At 41.0% G+C, this 26,869-nt stretch overlaps 1 protein-coding gene across 8 annotated transcripts in view; it reads right to left on the bottom strand.

Moving 5' to 3' along the window:
• Positions 1-26,869, bottom strand: part of NCKAP5 (NCK associated protein 5) — a 1,211,030-nt gene that overhangs the window by 340,614 nt on the left and 843,547 nt on the right. For all 8 annotated transcript variants that reach the window (XM_070799923.1, XM_070799938.1, XM_070799949.1 and 5 more), the window contains one exon: positions 26,088-26,175. In XM_070799923.1, the coding sequence (XP_070656024.1) occupies positions 26,088-26,175 (88 nt within the window). The remainder of the gene's footprint in view (positions 1-26,087; positions 26,176-26,869) is intronic.

The following is a 26,869-nucleotide window of genomic DNA, read 5'->3' as shown; positions in this document are numbered from 1 at the left end:
TGGCCTCAGATGACTATAAGCACGGTAGATTTAACAAACCACAACCATTTCCATAGTTAATAATGATTCAATTACTTCAAAACAGAAACATTTACCTACTATAAGAAAAATGAAAATGTAGAGGCCAGTCATCTAGCTGACAGCTGTCCCATTGAGCCCCGGTGGCTTCAGCCTCTGATTTACTTACTCATTTGTTGTCTGGTTGTGGGGAGGGTGCACAGAATATATCGCCACTTTAGCTAGCACTTTGGCAAACACCATAACAACATTCCCAGGGATTGCTAGCAGCTTTTGTTCAGGACTAGCATACTAAATTTTACTGGGGAAACATAACGTCAGATAAATCACAGGGTTTTAAAAGAACATCCAATTTGTTCACAGTTTAACATTAGTACTGTCAGGCAAAACATATAAAACTCTTCTTTTTCATCCCTGGATTTGACTTACAAAGTGAACTCAGCACACAGTAAAATCCCCAAGATTAAATGTGCATGATGGATAAGAGAACAAAGTATTTTCTTTATGTCTCTAATATGAACCACGACCATTGGCATATCAATTCATATCTACTCCACATTATTCTTCACTCAAAACACTCCTCAATACTGCCAACTGTCTTCCATATTGAACAACTCTGTGAAGGTACACTAATAAATTTTCAGATGATGCTTTTATTGCCTGTTCCATCTATCAGCAACATTTATTTCCTTTAAAAAAAAGTTCAATTCCAAAAACACTTTAAAGGAAAACTCTACTGTGGAATAGGATGATGTGAAAAAGTGAGCTGTAATTTTCATTATAGGCATGCTTCAGGTGGTAAGAAATCTAAAAAAAAAAAAAAAGCAACAGAAATGATGTCCTTGTAGCCCATAAATAGTTGTCTGAGTGTAACTCAAGCAGAAGGAAATAAAAAATGCTAAGAATGTTATGCAGGTGGAGAATTTCAGTAGTCAGTGGCTACACTTAAATGCTTGGACATCACTAAATATAATTCATAAGTTAACATCAAAATTTGCATTCAAAATCTCTTTTTCCTCTTCTGCTCCCTTTCTCCCATCTTCCTAGCTTTCAGAGAGAATTCATGGAACAAGAGAGCCAGATAGCCACCAGAGGAAAGAGCTTGGGCTCAGCAAAGGCCATCCTAAAACGAACAAATTATTCAGTCCTTAACTAGTTAGTGGGCTTCCCTGGTGGCTCAGAGGTTAAAGTGTCTGCCTGCAATGTGGGAGACCTGGGTTTGATCCCTGGGTTGGGAAGATCCCCTGGAGAAGGAAATGGCAACCCACTCCAGTATTCCTGCCTGAAGAATCCCATGGACAGAGGAGCCTGGTGGGCTACATTCCACAGGGTCGAGAAGAGTCAGACACGACTGAGCAACTTCACTCACTCACTAACTAGTTAGTGGTGGGTGGGTGCCTATATTACTGATGTCTTTATATACATCACAACAGTCATATGTTTGCAATTCCCAGAGAGAATTTTAAAGAAAATTTAAGCAATTAAAAAATATTTCTATCTCACTGTTCCCATAAATATATAGTGTCAGAAAACCAACATATCCAAATTTTTGTTTCAGAAAATATGATCAATACTATATGTATTCTTATTTTGACAATTATTGCCAAGTCCATATTTATATATCATCTGAGTTTGTTAAACTGAACTGAACTGACAAGTCTCTCCTAAGAAACAATTAAGTGTTCAAATACAATATTATTATTATAAATAATAGTTCAAAGCAAAGACATCACTTTGCTGACAAAGGTGCACATAGTCAAAGCTATAGTTTTTCCAGCAGTCATGTACAAATGTGAGAGATGGACCATAAAGAAGGCTGAGCACCAAAGAATCAATGCTTTCAAAATGTAGTGCTGGACTGTTTACAATAGCAAGGACATGGAAGCAACCTAGATGTCCATTGGCAGATGAATGGATAAGAAAGCTGTGGTACATATAAACAATGGAATATTACTCAGCTATTAAAAAGAATGCATTTGAATCAGTTCTAATCAGGTGGATGAAACTGGAGCCTATTATACAGAGTGAAGTAAGTCAGAAAGAAAAAACATCAATACAGTATATTAACACATATATATGGAATTTAGAAAGATGGTAAAGATGACCCTATATGCGAGCCATCAAAAGAGACACAGATGTAAAGAACAGACTTTTGGACTCTGTGGGAGAAGGTGAGGGTGGGATGATTTGAGAGAATAGCATTGAATCATGTATGTGAAATAGATTGCCAGTCCAGGTTCAATGCATGAGACAGGGTGCTCAGGGCTGGTGCACTGGGATGACCCTGAGGGATGGGATGGGGAGGGAGGTGGGAGGGAGGTTCAGGATGGGGAACACATGTACACCCATGACTGATTCATGTCAATGTATGGCAGAACTCACTACAATACTGTAAAGTAATTAGCCTCCAATTAAAATAAATAAATTAAAAAAATTTGGAATTCACGTATGACAACCTGAAAAAAAAAAATAAATGTAGTGCTGGAGAAATGTCTTGAGAGTCCCTTGGACAGCAAGGAGACCAAAGCAGTCAATCCTAAAGGAAATCAACCCTGAATATTTATTGGAAGGACTGATGCTGAAGCTGGAGCTCAGCATCCAGCTGATACTTAGGCCACCTGATGCAAAGAGCTGACTCATTGGAAAAGACTCTGATGCTGGGAGGGATTGGGGGCAGGAGGAGAAGGGGATGACAGAGGGTGAGACTGTTGGATGGCATCACCAACTCAATGGACATGAGTTTGAGCAAACTCCAGGAGATAATGAAGGACAGGAGAGCCTGGGATGCTGTAGCCCATGGGGTTGCAGAGTCAGACATGACTTAGCGACTGAACAACATGGAGAAGAAAACTTATCATTTCAAATTCAATAAATAGATGTTATATGCAGTTCACTAGGTCCCAGTTACAACGTAAGACTCTTGGGGGTTGGAATGTTTTATAAACCACATCCCCATCATCATACAAAAGGCATTCAATTTTGTCCAATGTTGTTGGCATGATGATGTTGAATAAGGAATGCTGCTGCTACTTCTTCTAAGTTGCTTCAATCATGTCTGAATCCGTGCGACCCCATAGATGGCAGCCCACCAGGCTCCCCTATCCCTGGGATTCTCCAGGCAAGAACACTGGAGTAGGTTGCCATTTCCTTCTCCAATGCATGAAAGTGAAAAGTGAAAGTGAAGTTGCTCAGTCGTGTCCAACTCTTAGCGACCCCATGGACTGCAGCCCACCAGGCTCCTCCGCCCATGGGATTCTCCAGGCAAGAGTACTGGAGTGGGTTGCCATTGACTTCTCCAATGCTTGAAAGTGAAAAGTGAAAGTGAAGTTGCTCAGTCATGTCCAACTCTTAGCGACCCCATGGACTGCAGCCTACCAGTCTCCTCCGTCCATGGGATTTTCCAGGCAAGAGTACTGAGTGGGTGAATAAGGAATGACATCACCCCAATTTACTTCTGATGACACTGTGCTCAAGCTTAATGCTGAACTACCTAAATATTCTTAAGTACTTTCAACAGAAAACTATTTTAAGCCAGTATTTTGCTAATAGAAACAAGAAGCAACGGACTGATGGAATATTTGCAAAATAGGTAAAGCACCACTATATTGATTTCCACTCCAAGAAAATAAGATTTTGCTTGTTTATCCTTTAAGGGACAGCGCACCACAAGGATCTCACCCAGAAGCCCATATTTTATGCCATGTAACTATCTATCCTAAAGTGCCCTGGGAGTTTCTGGAGACTCACACACTCCTAATCAAGATACTCAGTTCCTCCCTGCTTCCTCTTTCCTGGAGTTACCTAAAAGAAAAGCTCTAATGAGGTGCATTAGTTGTACTTTTGAAAGTCAGAGATGAATTATCTAGTTAATTCTCTTGGGGGCTCATGTCAGAACAGAGAGTAGCTTCACTTATTTGCACCTAAATGGAACTTTAAGATAAAGCAAGAATATTACATTTTTTTCTAATAAAATTTACATAATACCTGCTCTCTGTAGTCAGGCAAAACCCAAGGCACAGCATAGGGCCCAATTGTTTGAGGATTTTACAGAAGAAATTTTGCTAGCAATATTGTCCTGGTATGCTTTTTAACATTAAAACTCTTATTTTTATCCCTAACCCCTGAAAGCAGCAGAAAGCTATCACTTGAGGTGCTTCTTTGTCACTGAGTGGGATGTACATCCTGACAAGCTGCTCACAGCCACAGTGGGTGTACACAGACAAAGAGCTACTTGGTGAAGACACCTGTAACCCTGCCAGATGATTCATCTTGGTAAAAGAGGGAAGGCAATTCAGATAAATTAGCAAGAAATAAGCATGATTCTAAGAGACAATCAGAAAAATCAGAATACACACACTCACACACATATACACAAAAGTAATATTAATATAAATGTGAATCAAAAACTTAAGAGTAAGCATTTTCTTCATGCAAAACCTGTAATTTAGAAAGTAATGAACCAGACATGTTTTGGTGCCTGAGACAAAGGCCAGAGGTCTCCAAACTTACTCCTGCATCCCATAGATGGTCACCTCAGTACTAAGCCATTTTATATTGCCATAGGGAGGGAGGAGCTGATTTCTCATCCCAGCTGTGCCACTCATGGGCAGTGGTGCCTTAGTAAAGCCCCTGGTTATCAGTGACATTGTTTCCTCATGTGCAAAATGATGTAGCTGGATATTGGAGGAAACTTTCCTCTTTCTGAGCACCTTAGACTTGCTAAATATCCTGATCATCTCTATATACTTACTGACTTTCATGTGTCACACCACAACTGATTCCTTAGAAAATCATGAAAACAAAGGCTGGCTACCCTATACACAGCAACATCACAATGAACAGCTGGTAAAAAATGGCCTATGTTCTTGGCTGCCCAAGATGGTCCAACCCCTTCCAAGCAGCCCTGGGTTTCCAAGATACCAAGTTACCCCTTTACTGACTTTTCCCATTACTAAAGACACTTGCCCAGAAGCACTGTGGCTGTAGCTCTTGCTACCTGGTAAAGCTGCCCAGTTTTCTCAGCCTCTCAGCCCATCAAACTCAGCTGGCTTTGTGTGTCCACAATGATCTCAGACTCTGATAAAAGAGTCAAAAGCAATTATAGTTCAGCTCACTCTGGAAAATCAGCTCCAAGTGAAAGGTTTTGAATTTGTTAGGCTGAGAGAAGTTTGAGGAACTCATTTTGAGGATCAGCCTTTAGGGCCCAGCTGACCACATTCTTGCTTACAAGTTTATACCGTCCCTTCCAGGGCCTGACTTGCATTATGCCAAGGACAAAGACTTAGTTTGGTAATTCTCTAAAACTACCAAATCGTTAGAATTTTTGAAAAGGAAAATAAGCCTCAAGTTCACTTAACATGCAACACTAATTAGGATGAATTTAGAATCTTCTCTTTTTTCTTTGTGCTCACGGGTCCCTCCTATTTATGCAAATGAAATAATTTTCCATTTCCAGCAAGGCCTTCCTACCAGCAGAGTTTTCCTCAACACTTCTGTTTCCTCAGGCATGTCCACTAGTTCTCACTCCATTTAGTTGGGGGTCTTTGAACTGGGCCCAACTGCCCCTATCATTTTCCTGAGGGACTCACTGACCTACCTACCTGTTCCATGTCCTCATGGTCTCCCAAATTCTCAGCCATCTTTCTGACCCCTCATTGCCTCCTCACCAATGAGCTCACTACCAATCCTTGGACTGAATATGACTGAGAGTAAGGTCCTCAAGATCCCAAGGGGTTAAGTAAATTTTCAGATATTACATAGCTTATAAGTGGCTCAGTCAGGATGTGAATCCACAATATTGGCCTCCAAAGGCTTTAAGCTTACCCATAATCCCCTGATTTCTCTCACCAGAGTGCCCATAATCATCACTGGAATCCTCATAATCCTCTGCTATACTTCAGTGGAATACTCACAGAATACCCACTCTGCTGTACCTCACCAGAATACCCACAATCCTTTGCTGTCTCTCATCAGAGTATACATAGAACAAAAGGACCTTTCCATTTATCTGAATTCTAATGTCTTTTAAGGGCCAACTCAGGGCATCCCAGGTGGTGTAGTGGTAAAGGATCTGTGTGCCAATGCAGGAGACACGGGTTCAGTCCCTAGGTTGGGAAGATTCCCTGGAGTAGGAAACAGCAACCCACTCCAGTATTCTTGCCTGGAAAATTCCATGGGCAGAGGTGCCTGGTGGGCTACAGTCCATGGGGTCACAAAGAGTCGGACATGACTGAGCACACACGCCTGCCCACGTGTGACTAACTCAACTCTTACCTTCCCAAGAAGCTCAATATGCTTCCTAAACATGAGCCAGCAGGTTGGCTACTTTGAGGAAAATGCTGGTGATGGGTTAATGAAAACAAGACCCTGGTTGGAAGAACCTTTACCATGATGCACAAGAAAGGAAAAATATACAGCTGAATATAATGAATTGTATTGAGAACAGTGGTTCTCAACCCAGATCAACTCTAACAGTTAGAATTGGTCTGTGAAGATTTAAAAAAATCCTCATGCCACACCCTTGATCAATGAAATCAGAATCGCTGGGATGGAACCAGGACATCACAAATTTTTTGAACTCTTCAGATGATTACAAGGCAAACCAAACATGAGAACCACTAGCAGAGAATGTAATTAATGCTACCTGCAAGACTATAGGACTTGGAATAAAAAGACCAAATGCACCATGGCCTGACACTGTATGACACTTGTAAGTCAACCACCTCTGTAGAACTCAGTTTCTTCATCTGTAAAGTGTACTTGAACTTTTTGACCTTCCTATTTTGAAAGGTTAATATGAATATCAAATGAGATGATGTTGTGAAAGTTTAAACTGTATATATTAATTAATACTGTGGCCATTTTGACTACTGATCCTCTAGTGTTGATGTTTAAATGCCCTGGAGAGAAGAGGTAATAAAAATTTATAGAGAAGAAAAAATCCAATAATAGTTGGATTAGAAAAAATTAGACATAATTACTCAAGATGTTCAAGCTGGTTTTAGAAAAGGCAGAGGAACCAGAGATCAAATTGCCAATATCTGCTGGATCGTTGAAAAAGCAAGAGAGTTCCAGAAAAAAATCTATTTCTGCTTTATTGACTATGCCAAAGCCTTTGACTCTGTGGATCACAATAAACTGTGGAAAATTCTGAAAGAGATAGGAATACCAGACCACCTGATCTTCCTCTTGAGAAACTTGTATGCAGGTCAGGAAACAACAGTTAGAAATGGACATGGAACAACAGACTGGTTCCAAATAGGAAAAGGAGTACGTCAAGGCTGTATATGGTCACCCTGCTTATTTAACTTCTATGAAGAGTACATCATGAGAAACACTGGGCTGGAAGAAGCACAAGCTGGAATCAAGATTGCAGGGAGAAATATCAATAAGCTCAGATATGCAGAGGACCCCACCATTATGTCAGAAAGTGAAGAAGAACTAAAGAGCATCTTGATGAAAGTGAAAGAGGAGAGTGAAAAAGTTGGCTTAAAACTCAACATTCAGAAAACGAAGATCATGGGCATCCGGTCCCATCATTTCATGGCAAATAGATGGGGAAACAGTGGACACAGTGGCTGACTTTATTTTTCTGGGCTCCCAAATCACTGCAGATGGTGACTGCAGCCATGAAATTAAAAAGACGCTTACTCCTTGGAAGGAAAGTTATGACCAACCTAGACAGCATGTTAAAAAGCAGAGACATTACTTTGTCAACAAAGATGCATCTAGTCAAGGCTATGGTTTTTCCAGTGGTCATGTATGGATGTGAGAATTGGAGTATAAAGAAAGCTGAACGTTGAAGAATTGATGCTTTTGAACTGTGGTGTTGGAGAACATCTTGAGACTCCCTTGGACTACAAGGAGATCCAACCAGTCCATCCTAAAGGAGATCAGTCCTGGGTGTTCATTGGAAGGACTGATGCTGAAGCTGGAACTCCCAATACATTGGCCACCTGATGCGAAAAGCTGACTCATTTGAAAAGACCGTGATGCTGGGAAAGATTGAGGGCAGGAGGAGAAGGGGACGATAGAGGATGAGATGGTTGGATGGCATCACCAACTCAATGGACATGGGTTTGGGTGGACTTCAGGAGTTGATGATGGACAGGGAGGCCTGGCATGCTGTGGTTCATGGGGCCACAAAGATTCGGACGTGACTGAGCAACTGAACTGAACTGACTCAAGAGAAATACAGCCTAATTCATATCTTAAAGATTATATTTACAGTTATTTTGTAAATGAAATAAAAAATGGTTGTTGGAGAACACTTGCAATGGCATTTTTTTCCAGATCATCACTTACAATAGAAGCTTACTAATGCAGACTAAGGTACAGACTTGGCTTTAATGGGGAGAAATGAATTTATTCTGCTACTTCATTAATTTAGCATAGATAGAAAAGTTATCAGGGTGTGGGGGTAAACCTACCAAACAAAATGCATTTGAAAAAACATATTTTGATCAGTTTACAAAACAATGTAATCATCATGAATTGTTTACAGATATTTGCCTGCTTATTTAAACAGGTAAGAGAAGAATATAAGCCATTGTAAGACCCTGACTTAATATGCTTGCTCCAAAATTTCCTTTGAACTTCTCAGTTTGATGCCTGGTGCATTTCACAGAAACTATGCAGTAATGACACTAGGGCAGTAGACCAGACCCACCGCATGACAGTATCAGCCTGATATCTGGGTTCTGAGAGTATCACGGTAGGAAGACAAAGAGGTTTCACTCTCCTTTGTATGTATACAGCACTTAGCAAAGGAGATAGCAGTTCAATTCCTGGGTCTGGAAGATCCCCTGGAGAAGTGATAGGCTACCTACTCCAGTATTCTTGGGCTTCCCTGGTGGCTGAGACAGTGAAGAATCTGCCTGCAATGTGGGAGACGTGGTTCAATCCCTGGGTTGGGAAGATCCCCTGGAGGAGAGCATGGCCACCCACTCTAGTACTCTTGCCTGGAGAATCCCAATGGACAGAGGAGCCTGGTGGGTCGCAAGAGTTGGATATGACTGAGCGACTAAGAACAGCATAGCACAGCATTTAGCAAACCATAGAAATGATGGTTGAAATTTGCAAATTTATTTTGCTGGCTTTCTTTTCCCTTCTGTACCCCTATGCTGCTTCCTAACACTTCTCTCTTGGCACTTCTTTCCATGGTGTAGCCTCAGCCAAACTTAACAAACATAGAGGATTATAAGCTCCTAAATTACTCTAGGAAAATTATTTTCCTGTCTCCTTTCATCTTTCAAGCTCCAAGTTCCAGTTTTCTGAGATGAGTTGATAGAGCAAAGCCCACAGATTTAACTGGTTCCTGCTAACATCTGAAAGACCTTCCCTTAAATATTTATCTTCTTGACTCTTTATTTCTTACATAGAATGATATTTTAATGGATGCAATTTCAGAGAAACATATCTGAGTGAGAAAATATTGGTAGATAGGGTACAGGGATGACAAAATTGCAGAATGGGAGAAGATATCATTAAAAAGGCCAATCATGTCAGGCAACCTGACCCTGGGTTTAGCTCCCCTGAAATGTCCAGACTGTTTCAATGCAGACTGCAGACCCCCTGGCCAGACCATCTTCCTCTCGCCCCACATTCAGTGATTCTTCTTCATTGCCATGCTGTGTTGGCTTATGCAGGCAAGATCAATAAGGACAATATAGCTGAAAGGTTACAATATAAGAGAGATTTCAGCAATAAAAGTTTTTTTCCCCTAGCAAGCACTTTCCACTTCTTTCTTTACTATTTTCTAATTCCAACATTGTCCATTTTTCCCTACACATAATTTTATCTCCATTTCATAAAGCATTGTTAAGCCAAACTCTAAAAAACAAGAGAATTTTTGTTTTGTAGCTTCAGGTAAGTTAAGAAAATAGGATCAAAGTTCAAGGATTGGTATCATCATGATTTTGCTCTGTTCAAAATCATCTATTTCCTAAGAGGAAGAAATAACTGATACGACTAGATGATCTGATGTGCTCAAAGTATTAGACAACCCACATACTTACGAAAGGGCAACATCTTTTGATTTCTACCCATACAACCTCCCAACCTGAGACCCCACTTGGGGATTCCAAAGCAAAGTCTGACCCTCTGCTAAGATCAGCTGAGGAAAGCAGCTCACCTATAGGAAGAAAAGGTGATTTTTCAGGGCACCGTCTCATTCATAGGTTATATTTGTTTTAACAGAGAGTCCGTATTCCGCTTTTACTTGATAAGAGTTCAACTCTGGGTCAAAATATCCAATAGGGAACGTATTCATGTCTGCACATAGAATGTAGGCAGAAATTGAGAATGAGAAAGAAGAGTCAGAACCTATTAAACCAGGAATTTAAAATTCCCAAGGAGAGAAGTAACTACTCAAATTCTGAGTGATATTTGAAACCCCTCTACTTCTTTCAAAGCATTTCAGACTTTGAAATTACAGAGGTGAACCCTCTCCTTAGTCAGTGTGCTAACAAAGATTGTTTTCAAAACTTCTGGAATTCTGGAAAGTATTTCTGTAGGGTGTAAAATCATACATTCATCATATAGAATACTCTCAAAGAGAAAAGAGATATTTTATGAAGGACAATGACTTTGACTATACTGATGACACTTTGCCTTTAGGAAATTCTCCGTCCTTTACCTAAACTTAATATATGAGTAGAGCATGTTCCTTAAAATTAAAGTAAAAGAGGAAGGAAGGAAACCACTTCCTCAAGGAACATTTTCAGCCCTTTAAAACTTAACACACAATAAAAATACTCCCTTTATTACCATTACCCACTTCAGCAGCAATTCAAAGTTCACAGCAATTCAGAGAAAAGGCCAAAATTTCTTCAAACAGAATCAAACTCACTCGAGACTTCCTGAGATTACAGGCCATACACATAAATAAAAGCACTCAATAAAAATATTTCCCATTCCACTGTGTGTCAGAATTTTATAAATACCTGTGTAAAGACTTAACCAGTCTCTCAACAGCCACTCAGAAGAATTTCAAATCATTTCCCCCCACTGGGGAGGAAATGAAATAAAAATCGTTTCTCCCAGAGGGGAGAATGTACTCACTGAATGTACTCACAGAACCTACTCACTGGTGACCTATGGATTTGCATTTGTTTACCACATTTTGTTTAGGCAAAAAAAAGAGAAAGAAACAGAAACACTTCTGAATAACCAGTATGAATTACAGTCAAGCTCTCTGTAGAGTTCTAAAGAGTCCAGACCTCTTAGCTAATTAACTGCCAGAGCACTTACTGAAGTAAGTACGGTGAAAGAAAGAATCAGTAGAACAGATGCAGTATAAGTGCACATAACACACTCTGAACTTCATTTCCATTTTCTCCTTTGCAAAATGAGGAAATAGGGGTGGCAGTTTGGGTGGGTTTTGAGGTATCTCACTGGTCTCCAACACATCTGTGGACCAGAGAAATCAAAATTACCCATCAGACTCATAAATAACCAAAAAAAGACAGATCGTTCTAAGTCTGAAGATATAAGAAGTTGCCTGCATAGCTGAATCTAAGGTTTCCTAAGGTGATCCGTATACTCAGCCAGGAAACAGAGACTGGAACTTTGCTGCTCCCGAGAACCACAAACAGAAGTTTCGTTTTGCATTTATGTATGTTCACAAAAACAAAATGAGATTATGTTAGAAGCTTGGAAATCCACACTTTAAATATAGTAGGAATATTGTTTCTTTGAAAAGCTTTCTTAGAAAGGAATCTTTTGTGATTATTTAATTTTTCAGCCCTAACTTTTCTTGAGCGCACTCAAATTTTTTTATTTGCCCAAAGTACATTTAAGTAATTATAGGGAAAGAAGGTAAAGTTTAAAGCAAACAAAACAAAACAAAAATCCTATCCTTGATAAGAATAATCGTTTACAAACATTTCTCCAAAGAAGAGATCCAGATGGCTAAAAGACACATGAAAAGATGCTCAATGTCACTAATTATTAGAGAAATGCAAAGTAAAATTACAGTGAGATATCACCTCACACTGGTTAGAACACACATCATCAAAAAAATCTATAAATTGTAAATGCTGGAGACGGTGTGGAGAAAAAGGGATCTTCTACACTGTTGGTGGGAATGTAAACTGGTGAAGTCACTATGGAGAGGAGTATGGAGGTTCCTTAAAAAAGCTAAAAGTAGAGTGACCATATGATCCATTAATCCCACTCCTGTACATACACCTGGAGAAAACCATAATTTGAAAAGATTCATGCACTTCAATGTTCATAGAAACACTATTCACAATAGCCAAGACACAAAAGCAAACTAAATATCCATCAAAGATGAATGGATAAAGAGGATGTGGTATGTATATACAAAGACTTATTACTCAGCCATAAAAAGAAAACCATTTGCAGCAACAAGGAAGGACCTACCCTAGGGTTACAATACTAAGTGAAGTATGTCAAAGAAAGATAAATGTCACTTATATGTGGAATCCAAAAAAAATGGTACAATGAACTTATGTACAAAACAGAAATAGATCCAAAGACATAGAAAAAAAAAATCATGGTTACCAAAAAGAGGAGGGGAGAGATAAATTAGGAGTGTGGGATTAACATATATACATTAATATATATAAAACAGATAATCAATAATAACTTACTGTATAGCACAGAGAACTATACTCATTATTTTGTAATAATCTATAAGGAAAAAGAATCTGAAAAAGAATATGTGTGTATATACACACACATAAAACCTACTCACTTCTCTGTACACGTGAAACTAACACAACATTGTAAACCAACTAAACTTCAATTAAAAAATTCTAAATTATGAACTAATGTTAACATCTCTGCTAGGCAGGACTTGGGCTTCAATGAGAAAGACCCCAGCCTGTGTCACACGCTTTCTGCATACATAAAAGAATCTGGATATGTATTTGATGTTTGACAGATTTTAGAATGACTAGAAAGATTTCCTTTTCCCAAGCATCAGCTGCTTAATTACATCTAATACTACTTTTGAAGGAACTATTTAAGGAAAAATTCATTTTGATTTTCAATTAGATCATTGAGAATGGAAGTAACTGGGTTATAAGACAATAATGCTTTAAACACAGGCTAAAGGTTCCAGAAAAACATATATTTCTGCTTTATTAACTATGCCAAAGCCTTTGACTCTGTGGATCACAATAAACTGTGGAAAATTCTGAAAGAGATAGGAATACCAGACCACCTGACCTGCCTCTTGAGAAACGAGTATGCAGGTCAGGAAGCAACAGTTAAAACTGGACATGGAACAACAGACTAGTTCCAAATAGGAAAAGGAGTACGTCAAGGCTGTATATGGTCACCCTGCTTATTTAACTTACATGCAGAGTACATCATGAGAAATGCTGGGCTGGAAGAAGCACAAGCTGGAATCAAGATTGCTGGGAGAAATATCAATAACCTCAGATATGCAGATGACACCACCCTTATGGCAGAAAGTGAAGAGGAACTAAAAAGCCAATTTCACAATTTGTATGGAAATACAAAAAACCTCGAATAGCCAAAGCAATCTTGAGAGAGAATGGAACTAGAGGAATCAACCTGCCTGACTCCAGGCTCTATTACAAAGCCACAGTCATCAAGACAGTATGGTACTGGCACAAAGACAGAAATATAGACCAATGGAACAAAATAGAAAGCCCAGAGATAAATCCACGCACCTATGGACACCTTATCTTTGACAAAGGAGGCAAGAATATACAATAGAGAAAAGACAATCTCTTTAACAAGTGTTGCTGGGGAAAGTGGTCAACCACTTGTAAAAGAATGAAACTAGAACACTTTCTAACACCATACACAAAAATATACTCAAAATGGATTAAAGATCTAAACGTAAGACCAGAAACTATAAAACTCCTAGAAGAGAACATAGGCAAAACACTGTCTGACATACATCACAGCAGGATCCTCTATGACCCACCTCCCAGAATATTGGAAATAAAAGCAAAACTAAACAAATGGGACCTAATTAAACTTAAAAGCTTCTGCACAACAAAGGAAACTATAAGCAAGGTGAAAAGACAGCCTTCAGAATGGGAGAAAATAATAGCAAATGAAGCAACTGACAAACAACTAATCTCAAAAATATACAAGCAACTCCTGCAGTTCAATTCCAGAAAAATAAACGACCCAATCAAAAAATGGGCCAAAGAACTAAACAGACATTTCTCCAAAGAAGACATACAGATGGCTAACAAACACATGAAAAGATGCTCAACATCACTCATTATCAGAGAAATGCAAATCAAAACCACAATGAGGTACCATTTCATGCCAGTCAGAATGGCTGCTATCCAAAAGTCTACAAGCAATAAATGCTGGAGAGGGTGTGGAGAAAAGGGAACCCTCTTACACTGTTGGTGGGAATGCAAACTAGTACAGCCACTATGGAGAACAGTGTGGAGATTCCTTAAAAAACTGGAAATAGAACTGCCTTATGATCCAGCAATCCCACTGCTGGGCATACACACTGAGAAAACCAGAATTGAAAGAGACACGTGTACCCCAATGTTCATCGCAGCATTGTTTATAATAGCCAGGAAATGGAAGCAACCTAGCTGTCCATCTGCAGATGAATGGATAAGAAAGCTGTGGTACATATACACAATGGAGTATTACTCAGCCATTAAAAAGAATACATTTGAACCAGTTCTAATGAGGTGGATAAAACTGGAGCCTATTATACAGAGTGAAGTAAGCCAGAAAGAAAAACACCAATACACTATGCTGCTGCTAAGTCACTTCAGTCATGTCTGACTCTGTGTGACCCCATAGACAGCAGCCCACCAGGCTCACCAGTCCCTAGGATTCTCCAGGCAAGAACACTGGAGAGAGTTGCCATTTCCTTTTCCAATGCAGGAAAGTGAAAAGTGAAAGTGAAGTCGTTCAGTCATGTCTGACTCTTAGCGATCCTATGGACTGCAGCCTACCAGGCCCCTCCGTCCATGGGATTTTCCAGGCGAGAGTACTGGAGTGGGTTGCCATTGCCTTTTCCACCAATACACTATACTAATGTATATATACGGAATTTAGAAAGATGGTAATGATAACGCTGTATGCGAGACAGCAAAAGAGACACAGATGTATAGAACAGTCTTTTGGACTCTGTGGGAGAGGGAGAGGCTGGGATGATTTGGGAGAATGGCATTGAAACATGTATAATATCATATATGAAATGAGTCGCCAGTCCAGGTTCAATGCATGATACAGGGTGCTTGGGGCTGGTGCACTGGGATGACCCAGAGAGATGGTATGGGGAGGGAGTGGGAGGGGGGGTTCAGGATGGGGAACACATGTATACCCATGGTGGATTCATGTTGATGTATGGCAAAACCAATACAATATTGTAAAGTAATTAACCTCCAATTAAAATAAATAAATTTAAACAACAACAAAAAAAGAAGTCAAAGAGGAGAGTGAAAAAGTTGGCTTAAAGCTCAATATTCAGAAAATGAAGATCATGGCATCTGGTCCCATTGCTTCATGGGAAATAGATGGGGAAACAGTGGAAACAGTGTCAGACTTTATTTTGGGGGGCTCCAAAATCACTGCAGATGGTGACTGCAACCATGAAATTAAAAGACGCTTACTCCTTGGAAGAAAAGTTATGACCAAACTAGATAGCATATTCAAAAGCAGAGACATTACTTTGCAAATAAAGGTCCGTATAGTCAAGGCTATGGTGTTTCCAGTGGTCATATATGGATGTGAGAGTTGGACTATGAAGAAAGCTGAGCACCGAAGAATTGATGCTTTTGAACTGTGGTGTTGAAGAAGACTCTTGAGAGTCCCTTGGACTGCAGGGAGATCCAACCAGCCCATTCTAAAGGGTGTTGTTTGGAAGGAATAATGCTAAAGCTGAAACTCCAGTACTTTGGCCACCTCATGAGAAGAGTTGACTCATTGGAAAGATTCTGATGCTGGGAGGGAGTGGGGGCAGGAGGAGAAGGGGATGACAGAGGATGAGATAGCTGGATGGCATCACCAACTCGATGGACGTGAGTTTGAGTGAACTTTGGGAGTTGGTGATGGACAGGGAGGCCTGGTGTGCTGCGATTCATGGGGTTGCAAAGAGTCAGACACGACTGAGCAACTGAACTGAACTGAACTGAAAGGATCAATAACTGAGCTTAGACCATCACTGGAAGAGATGGAGCTGGGCTCAGATGCCACACAGCCCAGGGCTCTCCACAAAGATGTGCAGAGTAAAGGGATTAAGAAAACTGACTGCAAACCATTACAACACTGCTGTGCTCTGCTGGGACAATGGCACCTCCTGACAAAGCTCCCGCACTCCATCTTTGTGGTGACCTACTCTGCCTGCCGAGAGGGTGCCAGTTCATTCACGGGACATAACCCTGGTGATATGTAACTTTGGGCAGACGGTCTAACTGCTCTATGCTTCAGTTTCCTCTTTTGTAAAATGGAGACATTTCAAATGGTTCCTGTGAAAATTCAGTGAGCTCACACTTGTGGAACGACTGGACTGTGACCAGTCCATAGCTGCTCAGCATGTGTTAGAAGCAGGGGTCGTGGTGCTGCAGGCGTGTGCTTCGTGCTGCACTTTGTGTAGACCAGGTCTCACAGAGTTGCACAGAAGCATCAAAATCTCAGAGTTCTAAGACCAAGAAAAAACACACAAAATCATTTTTCTGTGCTAAGGGTTGTTGCCCTGAGTCTAGCACAGGGCTAGATTTTACTTAATTACTTAAGAAGTAATTTTACTTAAGAAGATTTTACTTAATCTTCTATATATCAGATCACATCAGATCAGTCGCTCAGTCATGTCCAACTCTTTGCGACCCCATGAATCGCAGCACGCCAGGGCTCCCTGTCCATCACCAACTCCCGGAGTTCACTCAGACTCACGTCCATCGAGTCAGTGATGCCATCCAGCCATCTCATTCTCTGTCGTCCCCTTCTCCTGCCCCTAACCCCTCCCAGAATCAGAGTCTTTTCCAATGAGTCAACTCTTCGCATGAGGTGGCCAAAGTACTGGAGTTTCAGCTTTAGCATCATTCCTTCCAAAGAAATCCCAGGGCTGATCTCCTTCAGAATGGACTGGTTGGATCTCCTTGCAGTCCAAGGAACTCTCAAGAGTCTTCTCCAACACCACAGTTCAAAAGCATCAATTCTTTGGCGCTCAGCCTTCTTCACAGTCCAACTCTCACATTCATACATAACCACAGGAAAAACCATAGCCTTGACTAGACGAACCTTTGTTGGCAAGGTAATGTCTCTGCTTTTGAATATGCTATCTAGGTTGGTCATAACTTTCCTTCCAAGGAGTAAGCGTCTTTTAATTTCATGGCTGCAGTCACCATCTGCAGTGATTTTGGAGCCCAGAAAAATAAAGTCTGACACTGTTTCCACTGTTTCCCCATCTATTTCCCATGAAGTGGTGGGACCGGATGCCATGATCTTCGTTTTCTGAATGTTAAGCTTTAAGCCAACTTTTTCACTCTCCTCTTTCACTTTCATCAAGAGGCTTTTGGGTTCCTCTTCACTTTCTGCCATAAGGGTGGTGTCATCTGCATATCTGAGGTTATTGATATTTCTCCCAGCAATCTTGATTCCAGTTTGTGTTTCTTCTGGTGCAGCGTTTCTCATGATGTACTCTGCATATAAGTTAAATAAACAGGGTGACAATATACAGCCTTGATGAACTCCTTTTCCTATTTGGAACCAGTCTGTTGTTCCATGTCCAGTTCTAACTGTTGCTTCCTGACCTGCATACAAATTTCTCAAGAGGCAGATCAGGTGGTCTGGTATTCCCATCTCTTTCAGAAAGAAATGCAAAAAAGCAAAATGGTTGTCTGGGGAGGCCTTACAAATAGCTGTGAAAAGAAGAGAAGCGAAAAGCAAAGGAGAAAAGGAAAGACATAAACATCTGAATGCAGAGTTCCAAAGAACATCAAGAAGAGATAAGAAAGCCTTCTTTAGCGATCAATGCAAAGAAATAGAGGAAAACAACAGAATGGGAAAGACTAGGGATCTCTTCAAGAAAATCAGAGATACCAAAGGAACATTTCATGCAAAGATGAGCTCGATAAAGGACAGAAATGGTATGGACCTAACAGAAGCAGACAATATTAAGAAGAGATGGCAGAATACACAGAAGAACTGTACAAAAAAGATCTTCACGACCCAGATAATCACGATGGTGTGATCACTCACCTAGAGCCAGACATCCTAGAATGTGAAGTCAAGTGGGCCTTAGAAAGCATCACTACGAACAAAGCTAGTGGAGGTGATGGAATTCCAGTTAAGCTATTCCAAATCCTGAAAGATGATGCTGTGAAAGTGCTGCACTCAATATGCCAGCAAATTTGGAAAACTCAGCAGTGGCCACAGGACTGGAAAAGGTCAGTGTTCATTCCAATCCCAAAGAAAGGCAATGCCAAAGAATGCTCAAACTACTGCACAATTGCACTCATCTCACACGCTAGTAAAGTAATGCTCAAATTCTCCAAGCTAGGCTTCAGCAATATGTGAACCGTGAACTTCCTGATATTCAAGCTGGTTTTGGAAAAGGCAGAGGAACCAGAGATCAAATTGCCAACATCCGCTGGATCATACAAAAAGCAAGAGAGTTCCAGAAAAACATCTATTTCTGCTTTATTGACTATGGCAAAGCCTTTGACTATGTGGATCACAATAAAGTGTGGAAAATTCTTACATATATATATATATATATACACACACACACACACACACACACACACACACACATACACCATTATTTACGGATTAAGAAACTGCTCGTAAAAAACTTGAACTTCCATCTTCTTCCGAAACATCTGCCCATATTGTGTACATTCTGAGTCATCTGCATCTGCCTCAGTGGGACTGTGACTGCTGCCTTTAGACCAGACAGACTCTTCAGTCAGTTTGCCACTGTGTCCATCACTATTGCCCTTTGACAATAAGTCAGGTGTATGATGCTACTGTGGTTTTTAAAACCAAGGCCTTTTTGCCTTTGAATAACAAACACCACATCTTTCTATACCTATTTCCTTACCAAAAGTGGGAAAATAGCCTGTAAGTCCCCCTGAGGACACACAATTGTTGTCATACCTAGCCCGTTTTAAACATTTGTATTATTTGGCAACTGTAGGTTTTTGGGTTTGCGATTATTAATCTAGTCCCAAACATCTTCATTCACACCCACACACGCACACACAGTCTGAGGTCAAAAGTCCTGTTAGTGGCAGAAGCTGTACCCACATGCAGGTCTCTTTCCACCCCTCATTTCTGTTTGAACTTACCTGTCCACTTTTTTCTTTCTAAATAAATGAGCTAACGTGGGTTCAAATTCATGTTCCATAGACAGAAGCAGAGACAAGAAGAAATCTATTAGCTACAACAAAGCAACACAAAAGGTAGCTACAGACACAAGAGGACTCTAATGGGTAATGTATCATCAGGATTAAAATTCTCTGTATCTTAGGTTGTCTAGGTTGAAATATTTTGACAGATGAAGCTGAAGGAGTAATGTCCTCTCGACGAACTGCTCCATTTCATTTACGCTTAATTGCCCTTGCTCATATTGAATCATGAATGTTTTATCTAATATGCTTCCTAACTACTCAACTAAATGAAATGGTTACAGAGGCTTCAGGAATACACTATATAACACAGAAGAAACCCCCAAATGCCTAGGAAAAAAAGAGTTGGAGAAAGAAACAGAAGAAGAGAGAAACAGAAGATGTTTCTCCTTTTCAGCCTCCTTTACAGAAAATCCTTTGAAGTCTTTCGTTTTCCTGTAATGAAAGGAATCTGTCCAAGGCGCTAGGTATGTCACGTTCCCTCCATATATTGATAATATTTCTCTCACTCATGGGCTTGTCTCTCCCAAAAAAGAAATGTCAGGTGCAAATATTATATGGCTTATTAATTGATTTCACTTTCCTTTCACTGATTTTTTTGTATCTTGAGACAAGGGTTTTGTGAGCAGGGAAGTCTGTGTGTTCCCTCCTGCTCCATCTGATTATCTCACTGGTAACTTCTCAGTTTCATTCTATGTATCTCACTTAGGAAAGCCTGAGATTTCTTTCTAGTTCTACCACTTAGCATTTACCAGAGTTCAATCAGGCTTCTTTGAGACTCATCCTTAAAAATGAGCAAGATAATATCTACTTTACAGACTGCTAAAATGAACAAATGAGACCCATTCTGTGTAAGCACTTTGACAACTGTAAAAGCACCAAACGCATGTGTCCTGACAGTCACAGTTGTATTAAAATACCAGAGATATAAGATGCTCTGTGAAAGGCAGGCTGTGGCGCACATGACTCTTGAGTCCATGACATCAGAGGCTAAAGGGAAAGGGAAATCGATTATTGAAAAGAAGTCCTAGGCAGGAGCAGAGTCTCCAGGGACAGCAGAGCCGTAGGTGTGGTGGCATCTTCCTTTGTGTTCCCAGAACTCAAGCAGGCTGTTCTCTGGGCTCCCATCACAGAGTGGCATATATTCAATTATCTGCTTTTCCTCCCTAGTTGCCAGCATCCTGTAAGCTGAGCTTTCCAAGAGAAGGCATCTTTCTACCTCCAGCACTTAGCATGGTGTGAGCTAGGTACCTCCAGCCTGCTAGATTAATGTGCTATTTAGTGTAGTAGACAGAATAATGTTCCCTCACTTAAATGTCCACATTCTACCAAGCCTCAGACCTGTGAATGTGCTTCCTTTACCTTCTATGGCAAAAGAGACTTTGCAGATGTGATTAAATTAAATATCTGGAGATGGGGGATTATCCTGGACTATGGGGATGGGCCAGAAAACGGAGACATTACAATGGAACCAGAGTTTGCAGTTATGTACTCTGAAGATGGAGGGAAAGGCCAAAAGCCAAAGAATGCTAGAATCTGGAAAAAAACAAGGAAATAATTCTGTCCTGAAACCTCCAGAAAGAATGTAGCCCTGCTGCTATTGTGATTTTAGACTCTGACCTCCAGAATTATAATACAATACATTTGTGCAGTTTTAAGCCATTAAGTTTGCTACAGCAGCAACAGGAAATAATATACATAGTTGCAAAAGTAAATGACTATATGAATGAAGGAGCAAGTAAATGAATGAATGGAGAGAGCTCTAGGTGGACAGCGGAAAGGCCTAGATTCAAGTCCCATTTAGCAGAGTAACTCGGGCTCCATGATTTCATCCCTCCAGAATTTATCTGCATAAGGAGTTAAGGCCAAGGAGTCAGACCAACTAGGGTTCAAATCCCTTCTAAGCTATTTCCATTTGCATTCTGGGGCAAGAGCTCACCTCTAGGAGTCTATGTCCTCGTCTGTAAGGTGGGAATAGTGACAGTACTTCCTGCATGGTTGTTGTGGGGACTAAGCTACAATCCAGTCCATAGTCAATGGGACCCTGAACTAGGTATATTTTAAACTGTGATCACATAAAAATGCTATTTATGTCACTTGATGCCAAACCTTGAAATTATGCAAATTCTCCAAATTAAGAAAAAGTCAGGAAGTGCACGGTGACAAAGCTAGCGAAACCACTGATAGCCACAGGCAGGTTTGTCTTAGCTGCTGAACAAAAACGACTACTGACTTTCCAGCAGGTCTAGGTGAAATTATACAAGCCCTAACTGATTCAAGTAACCAACTCTGAGAAGTCGTCAGGAACATGCCCCTTGAATGAACTAGGACCACCTTTCAATGCATGCCAGCAGTTAGCAGGGGTCTGGAACCTAGAAAGCTATTACACTACTGTTACTATATTAATTCAAAGACAAAAGCCTCAAACTTCCACAATGGAAAATAGGTTCATGTCAGAGAAATCTTACTGTTGGAAAATTTGAGTCAGGTGTGTCAATAACCTTCATATTATGAAACAATAAATTTCCCGGCTCTTACCCCAAGAATATGACCTCAGATAGCGTTAACTATGCAGTCCACTGTTTCATCACATACAACTTGCACAACTGGTTTCACTACTATTCCCATATTTAGAACATTGTGATGACGGAGGTGACAGGGATCTCCCTGGAACTCAGGGCCACCCTTCTCTCTGTTCTCATGTCCTGAATCCCCAGAGGGCAAAGTTGTGCCTAATTCCCAATAAAACTCAATAAATAACTGTTCAATCTATAAATGACCTTTATGGTTCATGTAACCCAAATTCCTCTCTCATTTTCCTGATAATGAACCTAAGGCCAATGAGAGCAATAGCTGAAAAATCCCTTCCATGGAGCATGAATTCATGTTACTAACTGTCTCCTCCCTAGAGAGAAGAGTTGACTTCCCAAATCTAACAGACTGTACTATTAAGAGGAAAGAGGTTTTTTTTTTTTTTTTGGAGTTTGGAGTAGAGAAATGTTTATTGTAGGCCAATGCAAGGAGATGGGTGCTCAGTCGTGTCTGACACTTTCACCCCAGGGACTGTGGCCCGCCAGACTCCTCTGTCCATGATGATTCTCCAGGTAAGAATACTGGAGTGGGTTGCCATGCCCTTCTCCAGGGGATCTTCCCAACCCAGGGATTGAACCCAGGTCTCCTGCATTGCAGACAGATTCTTTACTAGCTGAGCTACGGGCCTCAAAAATCCCAAATTCCCGCAAAGCTTTCAGCAAAGCGCTTTTCTAGGAAAGGTGAGGGAGGGGCGTGGTTAGTTGTTGCAAACTTCTTGGTGTCAGAACCTTTGTTCTTGAGGTCAGGTCATGGTCAGATAGTGATGTTCCTGTAAACCTTCACCAAATAAAATTATTCCCTGTTCTGACAAGAACAGGCAAGGACCTAAGGCACAACTTTCACCCTTCAAGGTCGAGGTCCTGGCTGAGAGGTGGTGGATTTTAGCTGGCAGTTCCCTAGGGCCACACACCCAGACCCTGCCCAGCTGTTGAGGCTGAGGGAGCCAGGTGTTCAAGACCCAACTGGTCCTCAGGCTCCTCAGATGGCACAGGCCAGGTACCAAAGACCAAGATCCAGGCAGACTCCCATTGCTATTAGGTCACAGAGGTGGGGATGGTGGAGAGATTCACCAGCAACTCAAGGGCCGGGCAACCTTGGCCAGAGCTCTGGGGCCTGGCAGGACACAACCCCCAGCCTGTTCCCTGTGCCTCGCCTCCTCCCCAGCTCACCTGCCGGCCTGAGGCCTCTTACTTCACTCTCCTAAGGACAACCCCTCCATCGACTATTGGCTGAACAAGCCTGGGTATTCTCCTTAAAATTGAGAAGCATCAAGGAAAAAGAGGAATCGTAACAGAGTGGGACAGTGCACAGCCCTTAGCAGGCAGCCATTGTCGAGTGCCATTACCACACAACACATTACCAGGCAATGGTTACCAGTTACCCTGAGACCACTAACGCCAGAAGGTTACAGCGAGGTTAGAAGGCCTGCTCAACCATTCGTCAGCGCCACAGTGGGCCCCTCCTCCAAGTAGCAACTCTCAAAGAGGAAATAGCTTTTAAAACACATTTTTAGAAGTCTCTGTTTTTCTAAGAAGCTTCTGGTTTCATAAAATGAATTCTGATGATAAGTGTTTATACCACAGATTTGGCTAATAAGTGGTAAAGAGATAAGCAAAGAATGATTAAGAGAAAATAAGAACCTGGATGAAACAGCCGCGATGAGGACACAGAAAAAAGCACAGAAGGAATGCTGAGTTACTTAGTTCTAATTGAAGCCAGGTGTTACCAGGGGGCAGCGAATATGATTCTTTAAGGTTAAACAGAACCATTTAATGCAAAGTCAATATGTTTTTTTTTTTTAAACTTATACTTCAATTTTCTGCCAAAGAAGATATTACTACCTAGGAAAGATTCAGACCTCGAAGCACTTAAAACCTTATCTTAACTGCAGGCAACCATTCACCAGGAAAAGCTGGGCATGCCTTCCCCACGTGAAGATGACCTCAAGAAGAATATCAACCTTTTCCCTAGAAATAGATTTTAGTGGTTTTTCTACTGTCTTTATGGAGCTAACTTTAATCTCCTCTGAGTTAAGTCAACACCTTGCATTGTTTTCACTGGAGATGGAGAACAGTTGTCTCCAGTGTCAAATTGTAGACCTGTAGATGTCTCAAGTGGAGAAGGCAATGGCACCCCACTCCAATACTCTTGCCTGGAAAATCCCATGGACGGAGAAGCCTGGTAGGCTGCAGTCCATGGGGTCGCTAGAGTCGGACACGACTGAGCGACTTCACTTTCACTTTTCACTTTCATGCATTGGAGGAGGAAATGGCAACCCACTCCGGTGTTCTTGCCTGGAGAATCCCAGGGACGGGGGAGCCTGGTGGGCTGCCGTCTATGGAGTAGCACAGAGTCGGATACGACTGAAGCAACTTAGCAGCAGCAGCAGATGTCTCAAGAGTCAATAATTTAGGACGCAGACTTAGGGGCTTCCCCGGTAGCTTAGCTGTAAAGAAACAGCCTGTAAGCGGCAAAGAAATGAATGGTAGGTTTAATCCCTGAGTTGGAATGATGTCCTGGAGAAGGAAACAGCAAACCCACTCCAGTATTCTTGCCTGGAGAATACCACGCACAGAGGGCCAGTGCGCTGCAGTCCATCGGGTCACAGAGTCAGACATTACTTAAAGAGTAAACACACACACAGACTTCTGAAGGCTAACTCTACCTAGATTTCTTAACTTTATATGATACTGTCACTTTTATTATTAGATTTCTCTCAATACTGTCATCATAAGTTGGGTTGCAGAGCCCAAACCCTGTGAATTCAGGGAAGCTAGTGTGAAATGACCATTTACCAGCTGGGTTCCTTTCTTTGCCTCTCCAAACCCACTTGCTTTCTTAGCTAGCCAAAACCTGGGGCCATCCAGTGATCATCTTAAACTTTGACCCATTCCCTTGACTTTTTTAGCTTTTAAAAGCTCTCTATGCATAGTTGTGCAATGGATATTGGGTGTTTATTTGTGATTTTAAGGGCTTTTCAATAAAAGCCTTCCATTGATCTAGATAGAATGCCTGGGCCTCTTTCTGCTATCAGTGTCTTCTCATCTGTGTGGCCAACTTGGGTCATGCTCAGATTAGATGCCCAGCTTCCTGGTCTAGTCACCTTGCTAGTGTTTTTTGTTTTATTTTAAAGATTTATTTGTTTTTGGCTATGCTGGGTCTTCATTGCTGTGCATTGGCTTTCTCTAATTGTGGAGAGCAGGGCCTACTCTCCAGTTGCAGAGCAAGGGCTTCGCATTGAGGTGGTTTCCCTTGTTGTAGAGCATGGGCTTTATTAGGCACTCAAGTTTCAGTAGTTGTGGCGCATGGGCTCACCAGCTGTAGCTCGTAGGCTCTAGAGCTCTAGGTTCAGTAGAAGGGGTGAAGGGACATGGTTGCCATGCAGCATGTGGGATTTTCCAGAAACAGGGGTCAAATCCATGTCTCCTACATTGGTAGGTGGCTTCTTAACCAATGGACCACCAGGAAAGCCCCTCATTTTACTAGTGCTAAAGCACCGGGGGATAAGGGTTATCAAAAGGTGACAACTTGTTAGTCTACTGACCACTGGCTCTCTTTGGATGTCTATAGATTTCATGTGGCCTGAGGCGCAAGGCTACACACATAAGCGGAGCGGACAGGCATAACCTCAAGCAGATCTTCAGCATCCTGGGATCGTCTTCCTCTCCAGGAGCCTGTCACGCACACTCACACTCCTGCCCCTTTACGTTGGCTTCCCTCTGCCTGGAATGTTCTTTCTCTTGTTTCTCTATTCCTCAGGCCCACTTTATATGTGACAGCACTGAGAAGTATTCCTTACCTCCCTGAACAGGAAGAATTACTCCCTCCCCTTTGTTCCCAGATACCTCTTTTTCAGCCCTGGTTAGAATTCTATAATACTTCTTTAGGTCTCTCTGCATCACTATAAACTTACATTTTGCACTCTCATACAACTAAATCTGTGATTCTTTTTCACAAAGTACAAGAAATAAATGAATGAAGTAAACGTGAACAGGTTTCCTCAAACAGAGGTAACTGGGGTGGCTTTCAGCCCTGGGGTCGGACCGTCCTTTCGTATTTATCTCCAGGTAAGAATGGACAGAGATAGAGAAATCTGAGCAAAACAAGCTGACCAATAGCCAGCCAAGAGTAAGACATATGGTGTACCTGATAGACCATTATATTAACAGTTTCTTCTTTTTTCTGTTCCGGAGGTCCTTGACTCTGTAGTAGATTTCGTACTGTTTCTTCCATCCTGAAAAGTGAACAAACAAAAATAGATAGATGGACGAATAAATAATTTAAGAAATGTTTCCTATTAACATGGGTCTTATTCAGTTAGTAGAAATCATTCTTTAGCAAATGATTCCCTAAGCTTAAAGCCTAGGAATCTCTTTTCTCTCCTTTCGCCTTCATCCCCTGTATTAAGAATCTGTCGTAAGTCCTCTACGATCCTTTTGCAGAATGGCCCTGGCTTCTCTCTCTTTCTGTTTACCATTCAGGTCTCTATCCTTAGACTCTCATGTCTGTACTATTGCAAACATCTTCCAACATCCCTCTTCACTTTCAATTTGACACAATGTCACTCCAGTAATCTTTCTGAAATACTCTGATTTTTTAAAAATCAATTTTCAAAGTTGACAAATCCTACATGAATGCATTTTCACCATTAATATACTGTTACATCTTCTCATTGTGATCTCTCTATGTCAGCACACAAAGATATACTTTATTCTTTTCAACTACTTTCTAATATTCCATAATGTGAATGTACCATAAATTTTTTAAACATTTCTCTGCTGATGGAATTTAAATTGCTTCAAAATTTTTGCTATTTCAATTAATAAATATCTTTATAAATACATCTTAATGCACATTTAAGAATATTTCTATAGGTCACATTATACCATATATTGTATGCCATAATCTTATTAAGTACCCACGTCAAT

The sequence above is a fragment of the Bos indicus genome, chromosome 2 (assembly GCF_029378745.1).
Source record: "Bos indicus isolate NIAB-ARS_2022 breed Sahiwal x Tharparkar chromosome 2, NIAB-ARS_B.indTharparkar_mat_pri_1.0, whole genome shotgun sequence".
NCBI classification, from domain to species: domain Eukaryota; kingdom Metazoa; phylum Chordata; class Mammalia; order Artiodactyla; family Bovidae; genus Bos; species Bos indicus.
This window is presented reverse-complemented; position numbering and strand designations above follow the sequence as displayed.